This window comes from Arvicola amphibius, chromosome 1 (genome assembly GCF_903992535.2).
Source record: "Arvicola amphibius chromosome 1, mArvAmp1.2, whole genome shotgun sequence".
NCBI lineage: Eukaryota > Metazoa > Chordata > Mammalia > Rodentia > Cricetidae > Arvicola > Arvicola amphibius.
In genome coordinates this window covers 155,754,462-155,767,492 of record NC_052047.1, presented here as the reverse complement: position 1 = coordinate 155,767,492, position 13,031 = coordinate 155,754,462, and the positions used below count along the sequence as shown (strand labels likewise).

General features: G+C 35.6%; 1 protein-coding gene across 1 annotated transcript; it reads left to right on the top strand.

Moving 5' to 3' along the window:
• On the top strand, positions 1 to 936 carry LOC119827831 (olfactory receptor 9I1-like). Its single transcript, XM_038349750.1, has one exon. It carries the CDS (start codon positions 1 to 3, stop codon positions 934 to 936), a length of 936 nt encoding a protein of 311 aa, XP_038205678.1.
• The last annotated feature ends 12,095 nt before the right edge of the window (positions 937 to 13,031 follow it).

Sequence of the window (13,031 nt, the reverse complement as noted above, 5' to 3'; positions counted from 1 at the left end):
ATGACCAATATTAATTTCACCACAGTAACTGAATTCATTCTCATAGGTTTTACTGACTACCCAGAGTGGGAAATTCCTCTCTTCCTAGTGTTTCTGAGTTTCTATCTTGTAACCATCCTGGGGAACTTGGGCATGGTCATTCTTATTCTGGTAGACATTCAACTTCACACCCCAATGTACTTCTTCCTATGCCATCTCTCTGTAATGGATGCCTGCTACACCTCAGTTATCACCCCTCAAATTCTGGCCACACTGGCCACAGGCAAAACCGTAATTACCTATCATCAGTGTGCTGCTCAGTTCTTCTTCTTCACCTTCTGTGCAAGCACGGAGTGTTTCCTCTTGGCGGTGATGGCCTATGACCGCTATGTTGCCATTAGCAATCCTCTGCTCTACACTGTGGCCATGAGCCCTAGGAAATGCTGGAGTTTGGTAATGGGAGCCTATGTGTGTGGATTGTCTGGGTCCGTTCAGAGGACCACATGTACCTTCTCCCTCTCATTCTGTGAAGACAATAGGATAAATTTCTTCTTTTGTGACCTTCCACCTCTGCTGATGCTGGCCTGCAGTGATACAACAAGCGTTGAGATTATCATTGTGTTATTTGGGAATTTTGTCATCTTGGTTAATGCCTTGATCATACTCATTTCCTACTTGCTCATCATCAAGACTGTCATGAGGATGAAGTCTTCAGGTGGCAGAGGTAAAACATTCTCCACATGTCTCTCCCACCTCACTGCTGTGGTTCTCTTCTTTGGGACCCTCACCTTTATGTATATAAGAAGTGGCTTAGGAAAATCCCTAGAGGAAGACAAAGTAATATCAGTCTTCTACACTGTGGTCATCCCCATGCTGAACCCACTGATTTACAGTCTGAGAAATAAAGACGTTAAGGTTGCCTGCAGAAGGGTCACTACTAGACTACAGATGTCCTAGACTGTATAGAGCTGAGTGAGATGACTTCTCCTCATTGTCAATTTTGTATGCATATCATTAATTACATAATAGGCAGCAACAATATATTCATGTTCTATCTATGAACAGAGTGGGTGCTTGCAAGTTGTTTCAGGCAAGATGAAAAGTTGTCATGCATTTTATATCCAGAAAATAAAGTATCTTGCTTTTTTTTCTGTCATGGTCTCCTGATGCTCTCTGATACCATCACTCAGAGTAGGTTTACGAGATCTCATGACTTTTTACTCTACATTCTGTTATACTTTCCATATTGTCTTTGCTGCTGTGCATATTATTGTGCTTATTGTGTCAGATATTACATTTCAGGACTCTGTGCATCAGGTTATTTGACTTTTTTGTTTCCTTTTCCATATATAAAGTATACAGTACAAGCTTCTCCTTCAATATTACAGTGTCTTTCTTTATTCTGGTGATATAATAAAAGAGCTTTCAAACTGTCTTTATAACTCACTTATTTTCTTTTTGGTTGATATGTTGATGACTTCAGAATGAACCTACCCACTTCACCTATAGGAAGGTGTCTACAAGGGTCAATTCTGGCCTTAGTAGGACAGTGCACTGTCATTCTTCCTCACCATAATGCCTACCTTTTTGGACGCTCTCATCCAAGTACCATGCTTTAGGATTAGCAATGTTAGGATAGCACAGAAACAGACAGTTAAACCACTCATTCCCTTTTTTTCTTGTAGACTTTATGACCCGTGAATACAATACCAGGCTGTATTTATTTTTAATATGATAAAGAAAAATACTATAAATTTCTGCTGTGGTTCTCTTCTTTGGGACCCTCACCTTTATGTATATAAGAAGTGGCTTAGGAAAATCCCTAGGGGAAGACAAAGTAATATCAGTCTTCTACACTGTGGTCATCCCCATGCTGAACCCACTGATTTACAGTCTGACAAATTTTCTTTCTTTTCTTAATTTCCATGTCAGAAGTCAGAGAGATCTCAGTAATTGCATTTGAAAAAATTTCTGTCACATACATAGTTCTATTTGTATTTCATTTTAACTTCAGAGGCAGATGAGAAGATGTTGTCAAATAGGAAATTTCCATTTAGTAATAAGTAAAATATTTCCTTCAGACCCAGAGTACTCAGAATACAAAGCACACACAGCAGTAAGCAAGGAATGGGGTGGTTTGAAGCTAAAACTTATTTTGTCTCTAATTAATTGTGAGAATTTGGATAAATATTTCACTCTCTCAGGTCTAAAATAAGTATAGCAATTCCAAATTTAAATACACTATAATAATTGAGTAAGATGATAAGTAAGAAATTTCCTAGTATAAGTCAAGTGCCAGTATAGTTTGATCTCTTTCTTTACATTCTCTAACTCTATGAAATCAATGCTATTCTCTTGCTGCAAATCCATGACAATTCAATATTGATATAAAACAATAATGACAAAAGGTAGTGGACAGAGGAAGATGAATTAATCAAACATATTTCATGTTTATCTGGGGAATTATACTTATGGCATCTCATATAATCAAAAGTAACTGAAGAACTCCTTCTTTGAATTTTCTTTGGCTTTATTTTCAAATTATGTGTTTGGGTGTCTGCATGTATATCTGTATACTAGATGTATGCAGTATCCATATCAGGCCAGAAGAGGGCATCAAATCACCTGGAATGTAGGTGTGTCTTCTATCTATCTGTTGATTTCATTGGTTAATTAATAAAGTAACTGCCTTGGCCAGCCCTTAGGTGGGTGGAGTAGACAGAACAGGAAGAAGGAAGTGAGGTAGATGGCTCAGTCAGGTGCCACACCTCTCCTAAGTTAGTCAGACCCCCGTGCCTCTCCTCAGAGAGATGCCAGACGCGATGAAGCTCCAGCCCAAGATGGACGTAAGCTAGAAACTTCCCAGTAAGACACCACTTCGTGGTGCTACACAGATTATTAGATATGGGTTAATCAAGATGTGAGTAAGAGGCTGAAAATAATGGGCCAGGCAGTATTTAAAAGAATACAATTTGTGTGATGTTATTTCGAGGTATAAGCTAGACGGTGGCCGGGAGCTGGGCAGGATGAAAAGCAGGCCTGCCCGCAGCACCTCACTACACTGGAATTGGAGTTAGAGTTAGCCATGAGCTGCCTTGAGATGCTGGAAACTGAACTTGAATCATCTGGATGAGCTGCCATCTCTTAACTGTGAACCCATCTCTCCATCTCCAATGACAACATTTTTTTACTGAGCATATTGTTTTGTTCCACTGAAATCTTTACCCTGCCTGCCATTTTTGAGAGATTGTTTCTTTTCCTTCCATATTGAGGCCCTTTCGGGTCCAGTCTCAAGGTGCTCTTCAGAGTTCTTATTGAATGCTACAGCAAGAGAAAGAGAAAGATATCTGAGGGTAAATGGACTCACACTGTGCTGTTCCAAACAAGTCTCTTTATTCTTCTGATTCTATTCTAATTCTCCTTTCTTGATTCTATTTTCCCCTGGCTTTTTATGCTCCAGCCTAAACACTTTCTCTTACAGGAGGTTTAGAGTGACAACAGAAAATTTTAAGAGTTACCTCTCATTCATCAAAAGCACATTCCTAGGGTAAGCGGTCAGGAGCTGAGCAACACAAGGCTTTCAAGGTTTCAGGAATAAGACTGTAACCTGGTGGGTAAGGGCAAATTTCTCAGTGACAAATGTTGAGATAAGGTGTATTCTTATAGACTTGGCAAGTGAAGAGTTGACATGCTTTTCTTAGGGTGCTTTGTGTAGCAACCTTGGTTAGACATGTGGAACTCTGATCTTGTGCATAACTGTAAAGCTTTAAACTTACGTTCTATTTACAAAAAGGTCTTTAGTCTAGCTTCAACTTGCTCTGAGGTAAAAGTGAGCATATTGTGTGCAGTTAGTGTGAGCAAAGGGACCGAAGTAGGCTTTTAAGTATCAACATTCCTCATAGGACAAATTGATCATATTTGAAGTGTGTCATAGTATGTCTTCTATATATCAAAATTATAAAATGAATGAAAAGTCATCTTCCTGACCTTCCACACACACCCCTACCCACACATATACATATACAGCAAGCTCTTTTGTCATCTTTTTGTCATGTATATGTGTCCAGGGATGGGGGTGTGTCCATAAGATTGAGATGTAAACATGAAGTTACATATACACATCACATAAGATTGCACACCACAATACAGATATTGGGGAGACACCAATCTGCTTTAGTAAATATGAACAACAGTTTCCAGAGTTGATTGTCCTGCAGGACTTGCCTGGACAGAATTAACCTTCATGAGAAAATCACTCTTCTGGTGGATTGACATCGGAACACTAGTTTCCATGTGTTGTAACTCACAGTCTCTGACATCTCCATGAGGAAATAAACATTAAATTAGAATAGATGACAAAAGATCTTTTTATTGATTGATATTATATTAAACATTTGGTACATATTGAGCTAATAAAGTTTTTATATCTTTTGTGAAGGCAGAAACATGAACAACGTTCAGATTAGGAAAAGAGTTGACCCAGGCAGAGAATATACAAATAACCACTAGAATTATGGAGAGATGTTTAATTCCAGTAGTAATCAGGAAACTCATTCTTCAAACCAAATGCGCTGACTGGCTTTGTGAAAATTAAGAAACAAGATGACATAATTTTAGCAAAGATGTGTATAATGGTTGGTATGGATTGATTTAATTACTATGTAAAATAGTTTGACATTTTCACATGAAAAATCAAAACCAACAGTAACATAGCTTATTCAGTGGCCTGGCTATGGACTAGAAAACAATTCTTTCTCAGGGACATTATTGCAGAAGTAATATCTTCCTAATGTATTGCTGTAGGACCTCAAGAATGAGAACATTTTCCTTTCATATTCATTATTCTGGTCCTTTGTGTGCATGCTTTGGCTGGAACCAGATGTTATTTCAGACTATGAAGTGACATTGAAGATGAAAGCAAAGAATAGGTGGCACTGAAGCAGAGAGAGAGAGCTATTGGACGGGTAGCCCCTCATCCTTGATGTAGGTACTCAGAGATAAACACGTCTTTCTTATGACTGCTTACATTTTCCTTGTAGGTTTTGGTATGTTGTGTTTTCACTCAATTCTTGTATTTTTTTTTCTTTTTTTCTTTTTTTGGTTTTTCGAGACAGGGTTTTTCTGTAGCTTTTTTAAAGCCTGTCCTGGAACTAGCTCCTCTTGTAGACCAGGCTGGCCTCGAACTCACAGAGATCCGCCTGCCTCTGCCTCCCGAGTGCTGGGATTAAAGGTGTGTGCCACCACCGCCCGGCAATTCTTGTATTTTTTAAAGTTTCGCTTTTTTATTTCCTCAACAACCCTTTCATCATTTAGTAGTATATAATCTTCATAAGTTTCTGTATATCCTGTGGTATCTTACGCTCCTGAGTTTTGGCTTTATTTCACTGTTGGGATCATATAGGATACAGCATACAAACAAGTATTTCAGTATTTTACTCTATTTGTCAGATTGTCTTTGGGTCCTAATAGGTGATCTACTTAGAGAAAGATCCATGGGCTGCTGAGAAGAATCTAAGTTTTGGAGTATTTTAATGTAATGTAATGTAAACATCTAATAAGTGTACTTGATATACAGTGTCGTTTAATTTAGATATTTCCATGCATTTGTTACATGTGCGCATGTGTGTGTGTGTGTGTGTGTGTGTGTGTGTGTGTGTGCATATGTGTTGACCTGTCAATTCATTTGAGTATTGAGGCCAGTCACTACTATTGTGCTGTGGTTAATTTGTGACTTTGCATCAAGTAGTATTTGTTTTAGGAAACTGGATTCACCCATGTTTAACAGCGTTCATGGGTTTAAAATTAAGATGTCTTCTTGATGAATTGTTCACTTTATTGCTATGAATTGATATCCTTTATCTCTTCTGAAGTTTTGCTCGGAGTGCATTTTGTCAGATCATAAAATTACAACTATTGCTTGTTTCCTGCATCCCTTTCCTTAGAGTATCTCTTCAATGTTTTCATCCTAAAGAAGCATCTGTCTTTTATGTTTAGTGGCATATTCTTTGAGGCAACAAATAGATGGTCCTGCTTTTTGGTCCCATCTGCTAGGTTTTGTCTTCTGGTTGATTATTTAAGAAAATTAATGTTCAGAGATATTGTGGGAAGATATCTATCAATTTTGTTGATTTTGTAGAGCTTGTTGTTTTCTTATTCCTCTGTTATGTAACTATTATTGCAGTGTGGTTTCTTTCCTTTGGCCTTATGGTTTTTTTTAATTCTTTCTCTTAGAGTCAAAACATTCCTTCAAGTTTCTTAAATAGCTAGCTTCATTGTCATAAAATACTTTAGTTTATTTTTGTCACAGAAATTTTGTTTTAATGATGACATAGCATTGCTAGTTATAATAGTTTGAATTGATAGTTATCTTTTAGAACCTGAACTGTATCATTCTTTGGATTTCTATTGAGAAACTCATGAGGATGCCTTTATATATAACTTGGTATTTCTATCTTGCCACATGAAATGTTCTTCCTTCTTTTTTGTTTATTTGGTATTTAATTATGATATGATACAAGATCTCTACTGTTTTCTTTTTTTGGTCTTTTCAGCTTGCTGTTCTAAATGCCTGTTTTATTAAGATTATATATCTTTCCTTGTTTGCTGGATAATTTTCTTGTTTGAGTTAAAATATTTTCCATGCTTTTAGAATGAAATTCTTCTCTTTGCTTTGTACCCATAATTGTTAGATGTGATATTTTCACAGTTTCTCATACATCTTTTAAGTCTCCCTTTATGCATTCTCTTAAATAAATTAATGAAATGTAGGTTTGGGGAGCATTTTCTGGGAATATTTGTAGAGGTCAGAGGACAACTTGCAATGAGATGGTTCTCTCTTCCCATCATGTGGGTTGTGAGGATTGAACTCGGGTTGTTAAGGCTCTGCAGCAAGCTTCTTAATCCTCTGAGCCATTACGTTAGGTCAACTTTTGCATTAATATTGTCTTTTTCCTCATTGGATTGCTTTGATTCCATTTCTTTTCTTCTGCTCACATATTCTATCACCTTTTCTACACATTCTATTGGTGATTTTTTCCACACACTCTTCTCTTTGACTTAATACAATTTACATTTTAAATACTTCAGTCTATTATTGAACTCCTCTTTCAAGTCTTACAACTGTCCTGTTTTATTTAGCTCTTTTATGTCATCTTGAAACTTCTTAATTTTCTTTTTTGGTGTATATGAGCATACAGTGGATTTTTTTTATGGAGTTTCATCTTTCATCTAATTCTCTCCTACTGAGAGTCATTATGGTGGGATTAGCAATTGTTGGAGAACTTACTTTAATGATTCATATATTACTGAATTGAGCTTTCTGAATTTGGAATTATTTTGTTGCTTGTTTTATAAAATCACTTATTTTTATGTGAATTATCTTCAATATTCAAGTGGGCTAGGATGGCATAAAGTTGAGATACTTAGTTTAGAAGTTAAACCTTTGGCTGAGGAGCATAGGGTGCCTGTTGGGGACTTCCAATTATTTCCAGGATACATTACTAACCATGGGAGAAATCATAATTCCTCGATATTCACTATGAACATATCATACTATCTAATTAACAGTATTGATCCTTTGACTTTAATAAATTTTGTTTCTCGCACATTGTCACTGCACGTGGTAGCATGAATCTCAGTTCCCTACTTCATACTTTCTCTGCCTTGGCTGAGAGCAACATAGAGGAGAGATGGATGAAATCTTTGTCCTTTCTAAAGCAGGCTTGGTGTTTTGTGGTGTTGGCACATGGGGTAGGGGAAGTTATAAGACACTACCCTATTATTTTGTTCATCAGCTGTCCCCCACATCTTTTTCACCCTCTGTTTGCCAAACTGGTGTGTGTGTGTGTGTGTGTGTGTGTGTGTGTGTGTGTGTGTGTATTTACTCCTTTTTAAGTCTTTCACAATCATGAAGCCAAGCAGGTTTCAAATTCCTCCAGAAATTTATAGTATTTTTCTTTATTATATTAAAAATAAACTATTTACACATTTTGGTTTTGAATTCAGCATTCATAACCTATATCCATTTACTTTGAAATGAATTTTTATGTTGACGTGATAATTGGCCATTTGTATGAATAAAGTTTAGCAGTCTAAAGATTTCTCTACGAAGGTATTGGACTTTTCTGATTTTATGTTGGAAACATTAAAGATATATCTCATCATTCATTTTACAAATATTTTCTGAGTGCCTACTTTATGTCAGAAAATATTCTAGTTATAAGAACTATATATCTGTTATAATGGAGCTTACAACCTGGTAGAAATGAAGGCTTAGGAAGACCACGTGTCAAGAGAAAGAAATAAAACCCTGTAGATTTAAACAACTTAAAGTTTGTTTGACTTATCTAAGTTGTATAAATTAGGATGACCCAGTTAAATACCTGAGTTATGGGAGATGAAAAGAAATGAATGAAGCTTCTGGGAGCTAAATGCAGAATATTTTTGTATGTGAGAATTACATTTTTGGTATATTATCACATGTTATTTTGACATATAGAAATTTATATATACATATACATGTGTGTGTTTCTTTTTAATATTTAATTCTGAAGATTTAGGTTTAAAGCTATCTTTCTGACCAAATGTTAAGAAATGATGTACTTATATTCTTTTTAACATTGGGTGTATCTTTTTTGTAAGATATGAAGTATTGTTTAAATTTCTCATTCCAAATAATTTATTAACCTCTCCATCAAAATTTTAGATATGTATTTTTAGCCAAGTCATGTAATATATCTTTACCATAGACCAACTTCTCATGTGTGCTTGGATATGTTTTCAAGCCTTGTGATTTGTTATACTGATAGTTCTTCAACCTTTTATATCAGGAAGGTTTATGCTTCTTTACCTAGTGTTTTTCTTTTTTCATATTTTCTTGGATATTTTAACCCATTTGTTTTTCCTATTTTACTATATACTTTACATCTTTTTCCAAGTATTATGTTTTTTTTCTTCTTACAAACTCCATCACAAGATTACGAAAAACCTACTATGTTCACAGTTTGTGGTCATATTCATTTTGATCAGTCCTCTGTGTATATTTCCAGGCATTATTTGCATATATACACACATACATGTACCTATATATGTTTGCATACACACACACATATACACACAGAAAGAAAATAGCACTGAAACTTTTTAGTTGAAATACTAGATAAAAACAATAAAATAAGATCATAAAGTCAAAATAAAATTCATCAGCATATGTAGCTACAACATTTAACCTGAATTGCTTTGGAGTGATTTAATTCAAGAATATAAATATTGTCATTTGGCTTCATTTGACTTCACATCTTTAGTTCCAATAACTACAGATATAAATCCTCAGTCTATGTGTAATTTAAGCATCCTAATTACCAAATTAGTCTACAGCTCTTTGAGGACTAACTGCTAATAGCTTATAGCTGTTTCTTTCCCTCAAAAAGTCATCCTCAACAAAGGTATCTATTTTTTTCTTAAAGTTCCTAGAATGGTACAACTGATCTACTTGGACTCAGCATAGAGTCAATGAATTCTGCAAGAAGCCTGATTCCTTCTTCAAGGACCAAGTCAATGCAAGACTCCAGATAGGAAGACAACTTTCCTAGCCATTTTCTACTCCATTTTATTCTACACATTTTTCTTCTGTGAGTATTTACTCAGTGAAACACTTGTACTCTAGCTCTGACCCAGACTTACTTGTTCATTACATTGTTTTTTTTTTAATTTTTGAGATTATAACTTCAACATTTATCCCTTCATGTTTCTACCTCCAAATTCTGTCTTTTACCCTTCTTGTTATCTTTCAAAGTCATGGCCTCTTCTTTCACTGTTATTACATGCATGTATTTATATGTACATATACTTAAATATTTCTAAGTATAAAATTTTCATTGTGTATAACATTACTTGTATGTATAATTTTAAGGTTGGTTGATCATTTTGTATTGGATTACCAATTGCTGTGTTCTTTCCTGGGGAAGACTGCTTCTTCTGCTCTCAGCAATTTTTAGTTGCCTGTAGTTCTTTGCGTAGGGCTGAGGTCTCATGGGCATTCTGCAATCAAGTTTGGTATGTGTATTAATGTCTTTGTGCAACTCATGTGTGTGCAGTCAAGTTTCTGAGACTTATGGGTGAGTCTTCTGACATTCCAAGGGCACACAGTCTCACAGAAAACTCCATGATCTCCACCTCTAACATCTTTCTATTCCATCTTATGCAATATAAGATATTTCTCTTCTCCAAACATGATATTTAATTTTAATAACAGAGAAATATACCAAATTTCTCATGATTTTCCAATCATTCACAAGAGGGTATGAATAATAAATATCATATAGTCAGTTCAACAACAAGCTTATGTAGATGAATGTTATAAAGGAGTCTTACACTAGCTCAGAACTGAGTATAATAAAGGGTTATTTATTTAGGTGTGAACTCACAGATCAACAGTCCTCTGCATGGCTGGGGAACAGAAACTGAATCAAGCAACCGAGAGAGAGAGAGAGAGAGAGAGAGAGAGAGAGAGAGAGAGAGAGAGAGAGAGAGAGAGAGATTTAGTAAACTTTATGTCTGCATTTAAAGTACATGAGACACCCAAGTGTGCTAATATCTTAAAGACTATTGACTGAAGGAGTTTCTACAGCAAGCTACCTGATGATAACAAATGGAATGTTATCATTTCTGCATATTCTCTTCTTATTTCTCTCCTTTGTGTTCCAATTTCCCTTCTAGTTTGTCTATAAGACACATAAAAATAATAAGTAGACATGCTCTTACCACACAATCATTTCAAAACACCACTAATTTTAGGGAATAATAAGAAATTTTGTTAAAATACATTGGGTGTAAGTCCCTAAGCTATTTGTCAGATATTCTCATCTTTAATAGCCTCCTTTCTTTGCAGTATATCTTCATATCATCCTTCATCTGCACACTCAAAACCATGGCTAATCCAAATGCTTGTTAATTATCAAAATATTTATTCAAAGTTCGATACTTAGGAAGTATATAACATCATTGACACTTCTAATTCTAGAATATTTTGAATCTTACAGTTCCAAGTAGATGAAAGTAAACAGGCTAGACTCAGTTAACTGAAGAGAGCATGTGAGAATTTACCATGAAGTTAAAAAAACAAGACTAACTACCAATAAATAATCATGGACTATGTAATGCAAATGCAATTTTGGCAAATTATATGTTTCTAACAAAAATATTGGGGATTTCAGAGGCAGGAAATATGAAAACGGAACAAAGAGAGTTAGTCACAGAGCTCCGGAAATGGATCTTGAGGGAGGTGGGAAATGATTCTGTTCAGTGCAGAAACAGTTGAGGTATGGTTATACCACCATTAATTTGCTGCCCTTTGAGTAAAAACTCATGCTTCCTTATGAAAATTGGAACATTCAGTACTATTGGATTTCAGACATGAGTTGTTGTAACTGGGTAGTGGCTGTAAAAACATGTACAGTGTAAAGAGACTTTTATGTGAGGACCTCTGATCTGAATTTCAGGCCTTTGACTAACTCAGCAGAACTTGCCTATTCCCTGTAAAAGCTATTGTTGATCTCCAGATCCTAGTTAGAAGTTGCCATGAAATATCAAAGGGAAGATTTTATCCACTAAGAGATGTGGAAAAGATGCAAAAATAAGCTTCTGTCTGAGAGAAATTGCTGGGAAAATGATGGGGGAGCTTTCCCCAAGAGTTTTAGAACCTGTCCCTGAAACTGATTTATGATTCAGGGGAATAATTCTCTGCTGAAAGCTTTTACTTGGCCATCCCCCAAGGCATTTTAATTACCCATTGGGTTTCTATTCAAGAAGAAATTCCCAAATGATCCATTACATTGAACTATGTGTGCAATCTTAGCTGCTTTCTAAAAATATTTAATGCATTTGTTAATTTGAATTCAAAAGCTCCAAGTTCAATAGGTAGATTCTACCACCTTACAATCTTGTAAAGATAATAAAAATTTCTAGACAAACTAGCAAAGGCCAATTAGGGCTGGAATAAGGCCATTGCTACTTGACCTTCTCTTTGGAATTTCTTTTTATTTGTGTGTATTAATGTTTTGCCTACACACAGTATGTGCACCATTATGTGCCTGATACTTGCAGAGGCCAGAACATGGCATCAGATCCCCTGGAACAGACGATTGTGAGATGCCATGTGGCCACTAAGGGTGGAACATAAGTCAGTGATGAAAGATGAAAGTAAAACAAGTGCTCTTAATCAATCGGGTATCTCTCTGGATCCAGACGGTCCCATCTTAGAGTAGCATAGCCATTCTAAGAGATCAGTTTCCATCTAAATGCATGGGTATGTATGGATCATTTTGTTTTGCAACTACCATCTTTCATTTTCTTTGCAGTTGGGTAGCAATAAGTACCTTTTAGAAAATACAGTTTCTTAAGAGATTTTCTCACCAGATTATAGAGTTTAGTTTTGATATTTCTCTGAGGACATGAATTCTGCCCTTCTTGTAACTATGCTGAAAGATGCAATAACCACATATAATACAGTTACATGTTTGGAATAAGACAAATTTACATTAGATTCCAGATTTACTAGTTGTTTTGACCTTGAGAAATATTCTTTGTTATTTAATCTTAGACTCCTCAAGGACAAAAAAAATAACACCTCTTTCCTAGGTGTAAGATCATGTGTGGTAAACATGACACATTGTGATGTTCTAAGAGCAGGTACTCATTGAACAAAATACCAGTGTTTGGAAAGCATAAAGTCATAAAGTGGTTTACTTGCAGCCAGGGGATCAATGTGGGACCTTTTTTGTTCAGTAGTAATATTTCAAGCAAATTATTTAGTATCTCTGGGCTTCATTTTTCTTATCTGTAAAATAAAAGTAAATTTTTGAATATTGTAATATGGGATTATCAGATTGAAAGGAAATAATAACTTTAACATGTTCAGCATCTACCTCACTCCATGAAGAAGCTCAAAAAGTGTGTAGTAGTGTTTTGAGAAACTGATTCTGGTGAAGTGAGGAAAGACACTATTTTTGAGCTCCTTTGATGATAACCCTCCAACTTCCCAGGGATTCAATCCT

Coding starts and splice junctions, on each gene's coding strand:
- LOC119827831 (XM_038349750.1), top strand. CDS start 1: ATGACCAATATTAATTTCACCACAGTAACTGAATTCATTCTCATAGGT.